General features: G+C 34.6%; 1 protein-coding gene across 6 annotated transcripts in view; it reads right to left on the bottom strand.

The window, feature by feature from the left end:
- The window catches only part of LOC123529064 (histidine ammonia-lyase-like), a 28,560-nt gene that overhangs the window by 3,564 nt on the left and 8,747 nt on the right, over positions 1-16,249 (bottom strand). For all 6 annotated transcript variants that reach the window (XM_045309261.2, XM_053521401.1, XM_045309263.2 and 3 more), the window contains 17 exons: positions 16,104-16,170; positions 15,545-15,575; positions 15,238-15,312; positions 10,444-10,516; positions 9,308-9,374; positions 8,098-8,135; positions 7,644-7,769; positions 7,250-7,389; positions 6,563-6,610; positions 5,039-5,090; positions 4,508-4,603; positions 4,094-4,189; positions 3,239-3,297; positions 2,348-2,428; positions 1,671-1,736; positions 1,289-1,367; positions 172-258 (listed from right to left, as the gene is read on the bottom strand). In XM_045309261.2, coding sequence (XP_045165196.2) covers positions 172-258; positions 1,289-1,367; positions 1,671-1,736; positions 2,348-2,428; positions 3,239-3,297; positions 4,094-4,189; positions 4,508-4,603; positions 5,039-5,090; positions 6,563-6,610; positions 7,250-7,389; positions 7,644-7,769; positions 8,098-8,135; positions 9,308-9,374; positions 10,444-10,516; positions 15,238-15,312; positions 15,545-15,575; positions 16,104-16,170 — 1,281 coding nt within the window. The remainder of the gene's footprint in view (positions 1-171; positions 259-1,288; positions 1,368-1,670; positions 1,737-2,347; positions 2,429-3,238; positions 3,298-4,093; positions 4,190-4,507; positions 4,604-5,038; positions 5,091-6,562; positions 6,611-7,249; positions 7,390-7,643; positions 7,770-8,097; positions 8,136-9,307; positions 9,375-10,443; positions 10,517-15,237; positions 15,313-15,544; positions 15,576-16,103; positions 16,171-16,249) is intronic.

Below are 16,249 nucleotides of genomic sequence, written 5' to 3'. Positions count from 1 at the left end.
AGATGCAGTACCAGGAGAATTAATCTTCTCATCAAATATTAGGAGTGACTATGTGAATCCTATAAGACTATCAGAACACTCAGTTCGAATTAAAACTCTAACATTAACGTAAGTTAATTTTATTGTGACAGACAAGGGCGAGCAAGCAGAAAAAGAAAGGAACAGGCTTACCAAGGGCGGCTGCTGTACAATGTGCAATCATAAATCCGGAGTTCAGACCTCCATCTGGTGTCAGAAATGCCGGCAGCTCGCTGTATGCTACAACACAAGAATTAGATATAATTGCAAATATAAGTTTCCAAATACAGATATAGTTTTTATTACATCCATATGTTTGAAAGAGTTGGAACAAGTGGCCGAGTATTGCAGTGTCCCCTACCGGTATAAAACTTTGTTAGTGTTAGGAGCTAAGAAACAAACTATTTTTACCTAAATTTCAATAGTGACATTGAACTACCAGCATAGATCATGTACACAACACATTGTCTCATCATGGGGAATACTTGTGTACAATATTAGGATAATCCATCAATGCACATAACAGTTATGGAGCGGAAAAAAATATTTACTTGACCTTCAATAGTGACCTTGACCTTTGACCGACAACTATGGGTCATGTGCATAACAAATACTCTAATCATGTGAAACATTTTTGTGTAGTAATAAAAAACTCCTTCAAAGCAATTAAAAATAATGTGGGGCAGAAACAAATTTTTACTTGACCTTTGACAGTGATATTGACCTTTAACCGACAAGCATAAGTCCTGTGTTGACACATTGTCTCTACGTGTGTACCGCTAAGATAATCCATCAATGCATATAAAAGTTATGGACCAAAAACAGTTTTCACTTGACGTTCAATAGTGACCTTGACCTGTGACCTACAAGCATAAGTCATGTATGTTTCTACATATAGCCCGTTATATACATACCAAGTTTTATGAACCTAGCTTGAATACTTTTTGAGCAATCGCAGGATCCGGTAGGGGACTAATAAAGTGACATGTAATAATCAAATGTGCATTTTTTCGCCACTTCGGAACATATGTAATGGGGGTGTGGGTAGTGGGAGTGTTAATGGGGGTGATAGGTGTATTACAAAGAAGTTTGATGATCATAAGGGTAATAAATATAATATCCGCAATATTACCTTACCGCGAAAGCTTTTAGCATTCATTTATCTCATTTACTACCGTATGTCTGTCACATATTTTATTAATGAAATTACTATGTCAGTTATTGTCTGGTATCAGAACGTACAGACTGACAGACATTTAAAATTTCTCACCAGGGTTTACAAGTCTTTCTATTCTACGTTCACTGATGTTTGCAAGTTCATGCACAGCAATAGCAAGGTAATCAAGCACCTGCAATAATAATTGCAATGAGTGGTATTATACTGTGCATTTAGCAACCATACGTCTGTAGTTACACGAGGTATACGTATTGCTTATTTTCATTTTTGCGAATCTTGATACATGTACATTATTTTTTCTGTTTCTAAATCCGGTATGCCATAGAAAATTAACTCAGAGTTTAGTACATGTACTTGTACTTTGATGAAAAAATCTGTCGATTAATGTTAAAATTAAATATCTACTTTAGTTTCATGTACAATAAAAACACATCAGTTTATAGTTAATGCGCAGGACTACGTCAGTATAACATACCTTTGCTGGATATTCTCCATGGAAATTACCGCCAGATATTATCTCTTGCTGATCTACAAACACCATCTACAAAGTTGTGAAGGACATGCTCTTTTTCTTTCTTAGATTTTTTAAAAACATTTAATTTTTAAACTATCATTTACATCTATACATTTGTCAGCTGAATTGATAATTTCTCTGAAGAATTGATAATTTCTCTATAGCTAATGGTGTGTCTTGAGTTATGTTACACGTTCTGGTCCTTAGAGATCATAACTCCATTCAATACTTACGAATATAGTGTTCCATTTAGACGAGTCCAATGGGCGTGAGTGGTGTTGTACGTTTCAGTACCCATCATAAACAAAATCAAACTGGGTCTACTATTGTGCTTAGTGGCATTATATGCTTCCAAAGGATCTTCTCACCACATTTTTAATTCCTCAGTCAGACTAAATTGTAAGTTAATATCAGATGTCTGGCAACAGATGTCTGGCAAGTATTCATTAGATACTAAGTACCAAGCGGCATTAGTATGACCGACATAATATCAGGAAATGGAATTCAGAAGTGCAAAACAAGGAAGATAAACTACAGGTTTTGTAGGGTTCAACTAAGTATGCATATAATTACAGCATGTGAATTTAAATGGACAAAGCACGTGTACAAAGTGCTAATGCGTTTACATTCAAGGATACAGGGTTATCAGTTGCACTGTTTATTTCAGTAGTGATTACTCCACGGACAAATTCCACTGTGTCAGCCGATATACCATGAACCTGTTTAAAGATACAAACATTACTGGGTTACTTCACTTATGATAATAAAGTATATGTGAAAGAGAATAAAATCTTATTCTTGCAGTTACATTTGCACAACATAACTTTAAAACTAGACAGTAAATACATGCAGACAAGTGTTAGGTTCATGTCTATACATTAATTAATATCAAGGTCTGTTCACGACTGTCTGTCAACTTTGTAATCTTAAAAATATACAACAAACTATTAGATGGAGACCGAATAAATCTAGCATTAAACATGTATTGAGCTAATAAAGCAATGATTCCCTTTCGAGTTCAAGTGGAAGATTTATTGGTCCAAAATGCTTTATTTACCCCCTAGTGGATATTTTCAAGTTCGATTACAATGTATGCAGTTTTTTTTAAATGGGAGAAAACTTAGATGTTTATCTGAGATATTGTAATTGCAAATCTATATATCTGAGCCATAGATCATTACTGATCTAATTAGGGTGACAAATATTTTTTAATTTGGATTGACTGCTCATATAATTGAAATCCAAGTTTTTTAAGGGAGACTTTTGCGCGGCATGTTTACGATAACCATTATGATATAAGATAACACCAAGATATAATGTATTTTCCAATAATTTAGGTTAAAACATATGTTTTATATATTTTTTCTTGTTCCGGCTAAAATCATCATTTTGTTTAAGAACTGATTAATTAACGTCATCTTAGCACAATAGCCTTGTAAAAACTCAAGATAAAATTCAGTTTTGTCCATTTTCTTATACGGTATGTAAGAGTATTATATACAATCATGAAAAATATGAACAATTCTCACCTGCGGGGAACACCTCAGGGTATATGCATCTTGTACTCTGTCGCAAAATCTATGGCTCTCTACAATAGAACAATCAAAGGCATTTAAACAATGGCAATGATCAAAATGGAATAGCCGTGTATAAACGATAGACAGATACACATGAAACATCGACAAAGAAAACAAATGACAAAACAAATACATTAAGGAACACAGTGAGGCATCGCTTTGGAACGGTCAGTGTGGCAAAACATCAGTCGGGAGATTAAACCGGTTAATTGCGCGCTCATCCTCACTCTATTCCCACCATGTTCCAAAGTTACAGGACAGTGTAAATTGAAGTTATCGCAACCAGGTGAATCACTTACATACGTAATGGTTACTTATTAATAAGGCTATATATGTAAAACACAAAAATGTTCGTGTAAAAATATATATAAGAAGGCCTAAAGCCCCAAATACGCATATACTCAATGCCTTTGCAGAAAGCAAAACAACATGAGGGCCCGACGATTTGGCGAGAAGACAAGAACCAAATCAGCTCAGTCACTGCCATTCTTGCAGTCCGACCTGTCCCGTACGACACAAACGAAGAGGAAAGCGAAACGTCTAGCCGTAAATAGACTGAGCACTAAACACGTAGTGCTTTCAGAGGACATTTTACAGATTTTATTCTCAAAATAGTTGGGACTTAAAACTAATTTCGGCCTACAAAATCAAATTCGTATTACGGAATAAAACAAAAATTGAATAAGATAATGCTTCGGACAATAAAGGCCATTCTTATGGTAAATAAAAGACAGTCAACAAAATTGTGTTTGAAAGCAAAATTGTGTTTGAATACAGGAGCCATAATGGATAAAGTACATGTAATACCTGCTATCTCTGAAGGATGCGTGTCCGAATGAAGCAAAGATCTCAGTCTTCTGGCAACCTTTGCCTGTCCCGGATGTGGACGAACATGATGTATGTCTATCAAAACATAAACCATTGCAGTAGTTACAGATCAATCATACATAAATCTTACACATAACTAAAGATTTAAGTAAAGCAGAATGAGTTCAAATGGTATTTGTTCACCTAGTTGACTTTTTCATCAATCTTACAAGAAATAGTGCAAGAAGCTGCGGTTTAAAAGGCAAACATGTGTAACGCGAGCTTTTAGACATTTTTCTTTCAAAAACAAAAAAAAAAACTGTAAAGGCAAACTTCTGATGAAAAAGAAAATTTCTGTCTCAACTGTATACAATAAATAATATCTGTAAGAAAAGAAAATCGAATGAAACTTACTGCTATCAAAAGCTCTTGTCGTGCCCTTCAGAACCTCCAGTGATAGTGCAGAAATAATGTCCGCTTGCCGACAAATTGCTCCCGCTCTCTCAACAGCTGCAATTATATAAAAGTTATTCACAAGTTTTATTTAGGATCACGAGGCCACTCTGCTACCTCCGCGTTGCCGATAAGGGGAAGTAACACTGTGTCGGAGTGTCGGCATAGTGTATACACTAAGGCAGCGCTTTCATACGGGCGCACTGACGGAGGAAGTGACGCCACGCTTTGCGAGTAAACAACGGGACTTCGTGATGCTCATGTGCGTACTCAATGGAACCGCGTTACCTCCGCGGTACCGATAAGGAGAAGTTACACTGTGTAAGTCACAGATCAAACGAATTTGTTTGAAGAATGTAAAAATTATCTTTTGTCGTTACATGACAAAATGCAAGAGTTAATAGTTGCAGTTCCTATTTGATGGGTTTTTTTTTAAATGAACAGACAAAAACAACTGAATCATGCAGAAAGTGACAATATTTTGAAATTTACCTTCTGCACCAAGTGATGTTATAAGCTGTGTTCCATTGATAAGTGCCAAGCCCTAATTAAATATACAAAATGTATACATAAAATGATGTCAGAATCTAACTGGATGTACAAATGTGTGTCTAAAATGATGATATTCTATAATAAGTTATACGAATCATCAATAATGCCAGGCCATAATCAGATATACGATTGTAGGCATAAAATGATGAAACCCCAAATTAAATTAGCAAAATGTATACATAAAATGGGGTGACAGTCCCTAATTAGATAGAAAAAAATGTATGCATACAATTGTGCAAGACCCATATTAAATATACAAATTTATCGCATAGTGCGGCAATTTTGCAGCATGTTATACATAGTAACACACATTATTACTACAAAACTGTGCTGATATCTTACGAAACTGTTGCGATATATATCAACACGGAAATCTCTATGGTGTTTCATAAGAAAAAAAGTGTTCCCATATATATCAGCACAGTAAAACTGTTCCGATATATATCGGAACACTTTTTCTCTATTGAGGTCCTATCAAGGGAGTATATTTTTTTCCTTTCAAAGAAAAGATGATTTTAGCTCCAATTTACAGTTCACAGAGAAAGAATTGTCACAAACACCTACATTTATAAAGTAAAAGAATAAATAAACTAGAATATTTCTCCTTGATAGTTATTGCCAAATTCAGAAATACATGAAATATATGAAATTCTGAGATTTCTCAAATGTTTCTTTTTCTTTGATTTTTTTTACAAACAAAACAACAAGTTTTACAATATGTCTGGCCAATGAAATGCAAAGATTTAAAACCAATGCAGAAATTTGTTGGGTACTTTTATCTGGGGAACACATTTTCTAAAACAGAAGTTTTAGTATTTCAGTCAGCGAGGCGCAGAAAGGGAATCAAAATAGTAAAAATAATAAAAAACAAATTTAAATGAAAATAATATATAAATTTTAATGATAAACTATGCGATAAAACAGTTATAATATGTAGTGCTCGTGTGTTACCAGGATATATCAGAGCTAGGGGTACATCTCGTTATTTTTCTCTTCACATATTTGTCTCGGCCTACCGGCCTCGACGATATGTGCAGAGAAAAATACCCTCGATGTACCCCTAGCTCTGATATATCCTGGTAACACACTCTCACACATACTATAACTATTACGTATCAATAAAATGGTGCCAGATCCTTATTAAGTAGGCAAATGTATGCATAAAATAGTGACATATTCAAACTGAACTTATAATGTTGCCAGATCCTAATTAGATATACACATTTATGCATAAAATGGTGCCATATCCTTATTACAAATAAACATAGTTCTGATGTTTTCAAGTTACTTGTAACGTAAGTTTAAACGATAAATAAAAGAGAACTTCGGCCCTCGCATCAGTTCTTAATTGTAAGGGTTCTTTGAAAGGGAACAAATACTTTTATCGTTTATTCCATTATTTAATTTTTGATAATTTATAAGAAAAATGGGGAATGAATACTGGTAGATAAACTCATATGTTACCTCTTTTGGTCCGAGTGAAATTGGCTCGAGGTCGTTTGACTCTAAGACCTGTAATATACTATTTGCATCAGTACATTTAGCTCAAGTCAGATAAACATTCGCTTTTGTGTAAATTCTGTTCAGGAACTTTGATAATCATAACGTTCGAGTCAAAGAATTTAGTTAACAATTGTGACATGAGATTTACTAATACACACTAAATATTATCTAAAATAGGACGTCTTTACTTTTGGAAACATACAGCAGACATATTACTTAAGATATATTTAAAAAGACAAACCCACCATTACACTATGACAACGGACATCATACACATGCAACGACAAACACACCACTCACGCCCATTTAACCATACAGCGACAAACACACCACTCATGCCCATTTAACCATGCAGCGACAAACACACCACTCACGCCCAATTAACTATGCAGTGTGTGTTTGAATCAAGTGTATCACAATTCACTTAATTATATCATTTTGATTCTTATACGTTCATTATATTGAGTATATTTTAGTTCTTATAACGATGAACTGTACAGATTCAAGTTATATCAATAAATTACTGTTCTGTTCTATAAAATAGTTGATCAAATGTAGTAGCATTCTTTCTTAGCGCCTGCATGGCGCTTTTTCATATTAGAATGTTTCAAAATGTATCAATTACCCGTTCCATCTGACCGCACTTACGTATTTAGCATCAGCCCATCCACTTCTGGGGCTCCACATTTTACCTTCACCCATCATACCCAGTGCAAGGTGAGACAAAGGTGCCAAATCTCCGCTCGCACCTACAGTTCCTTTCTCTGGGACCCATGGCAAGCACGAGGCTAGAATAAATAGCGTGATTTGAAAACTACATAGAAGGCAGTACATTTACTCAAAAGACTGGCTGCTCGTCACAAAGAATACCGTTAGGTATAAAACATTAACAACAAAAAGATCGAAAATGCTTTTTAAGCAACGGGCGTTTTTAATTTCTTACCAGTTCTGCAATAATTTGTTTTACATTTTTCCTAATGAGTTGAAAATAAATAATGCAAATGTTGTTATCGCCCATTGACAAATTCAGACTTAAACTAACCATTGAATGCAGCAATGTACTTTTTCAAATTTGTAAGAGAAATTCCACTGTATCCCTTTGCTAAAACATTGATCCTAAGTGCCAGTAACATACGAGTCCTTTCAGGTGACAATGGATTACCAACTCCTAAAGATAAAAATAACTAAGCGCTAAGTAATATACACATTGTATGAATAACACTAACATGAACAGAATTTTCAATACCATACATCTGTCAATCAATGTATAGTTTACTCAGTTGTAAAAAGACAAATAAAAAGCACAAAACTCGGCATATTTCTTCTTAATGCCTTAATGTACATGCAAAAAAAAAATATATAAAAAACAACGGTAAAATATCAACACTAAGGTACAATTACGAAATATACAATACGAATTTCTGACATGCAAAACATGATCAAATGTAAGGAGATGTTAGCAAAATTCCATTTCCTCAATCAGAAGAATGTCTTACCAGCTGCATGGGATCGGATAAGATTTTCTTGAAGTTCTCTGAAAATACAAACATACATGCATGTAGGTTTAAAAAGACAAGGAATGGGTATGAATTCTGATTATACGACACTTTATCTCATTCTCCGACATGTAACTTGAAGAAAGTTAGGTTATGTGCATGGTCACATTGTGAAACATTTTGTATAAATTATATTAAAGGTAGCAGGGTACACTTAGATTCGAAAATTTTGGGCACGGACAGTCTTACATGTAGCTAGTCGCAATATTGCACTTCCTTTATGAGCAGAATCAGGGTGGCCATTTTATAAATTGCGTGCATGTTTTCTGCTTTTAATTAATGTCAAGATCAGGATTCTCATACAAGAATAAAGAAAAATATCAAAACGAAAGTTTTACACCATCCATGAAAAAATAGCATGCTAAAATCATCAATTTTGCACTTTTTGAACAGCCTACAATGATCCCGCTGCAAGAACAATGCCCAATTTTATTGCATTTCTCAATTTAATAGTCCTTACTGAACTTCAGGATATAAAGAGAATGAGGGCCCATCCAGCTCGTTTTATCACAAAATAGCGAAAATGCTCCTGAGTATCAATCAACAAGCACAGAACCCTTCCGTGATTTGAATTTTCCGCGAAAAGGTGCCTCACTGATTCATACAAAGCTACCAGCAGTTAGTTTTACAACTGACATCAGAATTTTACATGTGTCGGCTGTATAAATTTTCTAAAGAATTAACAATCATTATCTCTCACTTTAATTTACAGACATCCAAAATCACGAAGTTCTAATTATAACAAATATTGACGGGGGCCAAAATTCGAAGTGTACCCTGCTACCTAAACATATCCAAGCGGTTACAAAAATATGATACTGTTTATCTCAACGTTGAAACAACTGAAAGATGCGTTCTGCACGTTTTCCCATACTGACTCACACGTTAATGAAGCTATATACCCAGAGATGATAGGCACAGCTAAGGTCTTTGTTTATCATTGTAATACAACTTTCAAAAAATTAATAGTAAACAACTATCTAGATGTTTGATGATGATATTTTGCAGCGTTATTCTAAATTTCACTTTCTATCGTTCTATCATACATTAAAGTGTTTATCAATATAATGAGTCAACATTTTCGCATCCATCTAGGTCTTGCAGGGTTTTAATGTCGTTCATTAAAATTAATATTAACAAGAGTACTTACACAAGCTTTTCCTTGTCTATTACCGTTCTTGCAAATTTACCGAATCCAGTCGTTATACCATAAACAACTGAAAGTATGTTTTTTATTGTATACCTAAATAAATATTGCCAAAACTACGGCTTGTATTTCACAAGTAAATATGAACAGGCAGAAAAAATCCGTATTGTACCTTTTGTATTGTCTGTTGCCTGACTGCTTTCATTTAATATGCATGATCTGACACACTTCTATAATTAGCGCACACAAAAACTTCACTCATTACTATTTTAACATCGACTTTCGTCAGATAACTAAACAACAAACAAAAAGGTGGAAGTATATACGATAAGAGTCATTACAATAGTAGCTAGATCTGGAATATTTTATTCGGCCCTCGTGCATTTTTCAAGGACGGATCACACTCCGGCTCTTGTGCGCCTCGTGAGATCCGATCTGGCAAAATCCACTCGAGCCAAATACAGCATCCCAGAGCTATGTTAGCTCACGTGAAAAATAGTTCTTTAAACTACATATGCTAAATACACACAAGATAATAGATTACTAATTAACAAAGTATCATGCTCTGTTTTATCTAGACTCTAAGACTGCCAGTCTATGTAATGTATTTGACTTCTATTTATTGTCAACTGTTGATTATAATGAACATTACAAAATGTATAAAATCACTGAAAGATATTTCAAAGTTAAAGCTTTTATAGAGCAAATTTCGTAAGATGCAGACAACAGTGCGTGTAAGAAATAGCGACATGCATGGCGCATAGGCAACAGGACGTGTATCAAAGAGCGACATTCATAACATGCAGGCAACAGAGCTACATATATTTAACTTTGTCAAAACAGAAAAATCTAGTTTATACATAGACTGGCATCAGCCGTTAGAGTCATTGAATGTAAAGCACCTGGCCATAAAATCAATCCTCTCTGATACCACTTTCTAAAAAATTTTACAATATCTCTTGCCTCTGTCTCTAACGTTGAGATGAGCCTAGAGAGAAAATGTTTTTCTGAGAAAATAATTTAGTGTCAGTGTGAAGAAATAAATATTATTACAGACTATTTGATCTCAACAGACTTTGTAAGTCTAGTTTATACACTATCATAGAAAGTGCTGCTTATTTTAAGAATATTACAGATACCTTTGTTTTGATTGACAATATCTTCCAATAGTGCTCTTGCTTTGTTTACGGCTGTTTCTGATTCCGGGGTTAGCTAAGGAAGAAAAGTACGGATAAATTAGTATTAATGTACAAGTATAACATGATTCTTATATTTTATATTTATTTATCGGTTCTTTTGATTAACTATTTGATCATGTCATACATAAATTTCTAATTCATTCATTATTCTATGGCGGACGTTTCTTAAATCAAGTATAAAATGGAAGTTCATTTCTCCTTGAAATATGTGAATACAGTTTTGTTGAGATAGGAAATATTTCTGTTATCGTTTTATGCCGAAACGTACATGTAAACTGATAGCAACTAGAGCTATCACTAAAGGTGATGAATGTACCCCCCCCCCCCCGCCCCCACCCCCGCATGCACTGACACAGTACATTGCAATTTGACGCACACAAGACTGCATCATTATGTGGACTGTATGTATACAGTATAGTAACAACAAAACAAAGTTCCATAACTATGCAGAATATTTATCTAAAAGAACGTAATATGCACCATGCACATCTAGGGTTGGTACTGATCACTTGTGTGAAGTTTCATTATATTGCGTGCAAGGGTTCGGAAGATTAGGCGCGCAAAAGATTGCATATGCAGACTGCATGTATATAGTATGTTAACAAGAAACAAAGTCCCATAACTCTGCATTTTTTGTTGTTGAAAGAACCTAACATGCCCCATGCACAACTACTGTTGTTACTAATCACTTGTGTGAAGTTTCATTAAATTGTGTCAAGGGGATGAGGAGAGATGGCGCGCACAAAATTGTGTCTATGTATATAGTATAGTAACAAAAAACAAAGTCCCGTAACTCTGCAAATTTATTTTTTCTGAAAAAAACCTAACATGCCCCATGCACAACTACTGTTGTTACTGATCACTTGTGTGAAGTTTCATTAAACTGTGTCAAGGGGACGAGGAGAGATGGTGCGCACAAGATTGTGTCTACGGACAGACAGACAGACGGACGGACGGACGGACGGACAGACAGACAGACAGACAGACAACCTGAAACCAGTATACCCTCACCCCCCCCCACCTTACAACTTTGTTGTCGGGGGGTACAAAGATGTACTTTCTATGGCGACACTACTGTTAAGGGGACGCATACTTTGAAATCAGAAAAAAGTGGATGGGGTATGATAAAATTTACCTTCAAAAAAGTACAAAGTTTTGGTACATGAAATGGATACTGTTTTAACTGTTATAAGTACACAATGGATTGCTCACTAAAACCAAAATGAGAAAAACTGAAAAAAGAAAGTTATTGTTGAATTACATAAGACTTATTGTGTACATTCAAAGTCAACGATTGATATTTTTGTGCGAAAATAGTAGTGCTTTACCTTGTCCAAACATTTATCAATCTCCTACAGATTCTAATTTTAAGAAGAAAAGTGAAATAAGTTCACTGTCTTGCTTTTCATTTTGCATATGTAAGCTAAAACACATGATTTAGTTTGTTTACAAAGTAGTGCATAAGAAAAGATATGGTGGTCAAGGAATGCCACATTCCAAAACTAAAAGAGTATATTCCCCTTAATACATTAAACATTTATCGTTACACAAGTCGAGTGACTTACAATAAGGGCCTAGAAATGTTTCCATTATTAATTTTCAACTTGGTATTCATGAACTACAATGCACTTAAATATCAAAACACATTCAACAAACTTTTGAAAATGTATTGTCTTAAAAGTCCCTAAAATAAGGTATGAAATTTGGTTGAGAGGTCCAATCAATGTGTATATGTGCAAAAGTAACATTCTAATCTTGTTCACAAAACTTACTAATACACAGCAGGAATATCAATGATCAAAACTGGACGAATATACAGTTATCCTCACTTTAATGTCATTTATAATTTCTCCTTGAATTCTCCACCATACTTTTCATAACTCTGTTTGCACGAGTCGCACGAGAATGCTGTCATTCACGTAAAGACGGGGTCAGATAAATTGTAAATGCAATATCATCTAAACGTAATTAATGGATTACGCAGTTCAATAAAAACTTTATCTCATAACGCAATGAACAAGTATTATGTTGTAACAACAACTATACTTATACTGATCTAAGTAGCAGTCGGTTTATAAGTGAGTTTATTGCCTCAATTTGTGTTTTGTTATTGTTGTCAAAAATTATAACGGAAATGCCTCACAGCTGAAGCGGAAACCAGTTTGATGCGCAAAGTAGTCCACTGTAAGTAATATTTTTTGATAAATGTCCACAGAAATTAATAATTTTCTGATATTAAAGACGAATATATGAATAGGATTCGTTATTTGATAAGAAATTATAATCATCGACATGTTTTTTTTTTTAAAAATCATACACGTGCTGACACCTAAGTTGTCTCCCGTTGTTTAATAGAGTTGCCTTTCGTCCGGCGCAGTAATACTTTTGCAGTGAATCGCCGCGAAGTCGTGGGAAAATTAAAAACCATGTAAATAAACTAAAATTAATCACATTTTCAAGATCAATTTCAAGTGACCGACGCTATGCATTTAACCCACCTGACCTGTGTAGCATCTTAGATATCGGTTCTAAGGTATTCATTGTGTAGAATGTCATGTTAAGCCATTGCAGTGCTATCCCACTCTGATTTTTTTGTTTACATTTTTTATCAATGAGAAATATGGCGTCCATCCCGAGCTGAAATGACGTGGCGTTAAATTTTTACATGTTTAAGGTAGTTCTGCACGTTTGATAAACCGGAAGTGATGGCGTAACGTCATTTATCCGGAAAACATAGAATAAAGCCTGGATTCGGCGTACGGAAATGAAAATCAGTGTATGAAATAAAGGCAACCTGTGAATAAATTTATTAAATTGTAACAGTCTCTATCTTTCTAAAGTTAAAATATGATATTAAAACATCTGACACGTTAAATAATTCAAAATAATGTCTTAAAATCAGCTTCAAATAGGCGGTTCACTTTAATCATGGCCAAATATCTCAGAAATAAGCACACGGACCTATACATTTTATTTCACTATATTATAGGCCATATGTTTATTTATGACTGTGAGAAATTTCATTAAAATCTACATTGTGGAAAATTTTCTATTCGCGAAAATGTTATGAAAGTTGCTATTTTCCCATAGACTCCCATTATGAAAACTTGCGCGAGGTCCGAAATTTTCAAATCAGTCTAGCAAAAAATCAAGCACACGACCCTATCCTTTTTATTTGCTGAATTTTCTAGTTATATTCTGAAGTTTTGAAAAAACAGAGTTTAATCAAATTCTACATTGTAGAAAACATTTCGATCCAAACGTGCAGAACTACCTTAAGTAAACCTGGTGTGTTAGAAAGAAAATTTCATCCCTTCAACATTATTTGTAACACTGGTATTGTAAAAAAACTGTTTTTTTTTTCCTTATACAAAAGCTTAATATTTTGTGTTGAATGTACTTTCACAAAGACCTCTGTTTTCCTGTTACATTCATAGTACCACATCCTTATCCACAAAGTACTGAATATTACAGGTGTCCATCAGTATTATATCAGTTTAGGAATATGTTTTTTATCTTCCCACCATCGATTTCTTGAATATGCACCCCTTCCTCGATCATTTCTGTATGAACTGTGAATGTAGCAATATGCGTCCCCTTAAGTGATTACTCGATTTGCGAATTATTACAGTTAGATATGGTGATAAAGTAAGAGTATTTCAGAATATGCAAATATCCTTTTATGTAATTAGACGTTTTCTACGACTCAAATCAAAACAATGTCTGGAAAAAGTTTTGACAATGTACACATAGGTACTGAAATATTATATTAGGATTGTTATGACCATTCGGCAGCGGACTACTTTTGGTTTTGTTTGTTTGTTTGGGGTTTAACGCCGTTTTTCAACAGTATTTCAGTCATGTAACGGCGCGCAGTTAACCTAACCAATGTTCCTAGATTCTGCACCAGTACAAACCTGTTCTCCGCAAGTAATTGCCACCTTCCCCACATATCAGAGGTGGAGGACGAATGATTTCAGACACAATGTCTTTTAAATAGTCACGGAGAACATACGTCCCGCCCGGGGATCGAACTCGCGACAGCGCGATCCGTAGGCCAACGCTCTCCCTACTGAGCTAAGCGGGCGGGCTGACGTACTTTTGAAGCCATTAAAATTGACCGCATTAATTAATCAATTTTAAAACCTTAGCAACTGCACTAAGGTTTATCTAAGGTGACAATGTCTGAGATAAGACACGACTGCCAAGGCCAAATAGGGAATCAACTCAAAAACAAACGAGAGTATTTACACAGTCTCGTACATTCATTGCAAGATAAAGCCTTTAAAATTTCACACTAGAATATGTACCTCAAATGTGACAGAAGAGCTAATGGAGAACGTCGGAATTACAACATATTGGACACCTATTAGTCTGTTACACAAATCAGTATTTATATGAGGACGGAAAATCTAACGATGATTTGTATTGTTTTTTTTTTATTAAAGATTCGTTTAAAACATTAGGGCAAGATAAATAGGATCATCATATTCGTATTTGCACAACTGAATAATAGAAACGTCTATATACCATTAATATTCAAATAGAAAATATGCAAATGAATATGTATAAATTAGCTTTCGTGGACATGTCAGCTAAAACATCTCTCTCTCTCTCTCTCTCTCCCTCTCCCTCTCCCTCTCTGGAGTTATAAACGAGACAGGTTTCAATAACTTTATATCTATGACTATAAATGACACTGTCCAGCTGACATATCGTTGACTCTATACTTACCCTTAAAAGGAAATGACCTTTTCCCAAACGAACCAGATCGTCAGCATTAAGGCTGTTACCATCTACTGACATATACTGAAACAAACATTGCAGTCACATTGTTTGAAACAATCTCCTGCTATTACAGACAGAAACATGTCGATGAAAACTTTTTATATTTTCAAAATATTTCATTATATAAAGAAGCTAAACGATGAGAGTAATTGTTTTAATGTTGTTAGATGCCTAAGCTTCAGTAATATATTTTGTCAGATAAGAGATATACTTGTAGTCTTCTAGTATGTAAAATATATGGAAAAGTGCAAACCTCTGTGGCTAAAGATACATCCGACGTTGCGCTTGGCGTTTGTTAAGGGGATGAAAAATCTGGAATGATGAACAACTTAAATATCCGTTTAACAAGATGTTGGCAAAAAAATAACTGTTGCCTTAGAAAATTCGTTCAATGTATATCTGTGAAAATCGGCAGCGTGTTTTATTTTCACTGTATCCCATAAGAATCAGAAGACCTCTGTGCAATAGCGTTGGTATCAAAACAAACAGATTTAATTCAAAATTTTATCTCACGTGTTAATGTGTACACTTAACTTGAAACAAACAGACACACATCGCCGAATTTCATGTGAGAAATATGCTTCGGATTGTTTACATCCCGCATCGATGAAGTATAATGAAACAGGGATACCATTGTTTTCTTCACATCAAACGGATTCGCCATATGACCTAAATAGTGTCGGTGCGACGTTAAACCAAAAAATAAATAAAAAATATAACTTGAAACAAACAAAGACCAAACAAAAATATTCTGTTGACATAATATGCATCTTTTTAAAATCAACGATGATGTAAGTATTTGCAAAGGATACATTTTTTCTTCCAGATAAACAGGTTCTGCTGGCCCCGTGATCGGACTTGACAAACAACTATGGAGAACTGAAAGCACATGAATTTTATTTTGCCCAAAAGTCAAAAGTGACAGAATAAATCATAACAAACCAACACTGTTAGAAAT

Source organism: Mercenaria mercenaria, chromosome 13 (assembly GCF_021730395.1).
Source record: "Mercenaria mercenaria strain notata chromosome 13, MADL_Memer_1, whole genome shotgun sequence".
In the NCBI taxonomy this organism is placed as follows: Eukaryota; Metazoa; Mollusca; class Bivalvia; order Venerida; family Veneridae; genus Mercenaria; species Mercenaria mercenaria.
This window is presented reverse-complemented; position numbering and strand designations above follow the sequence as displayed.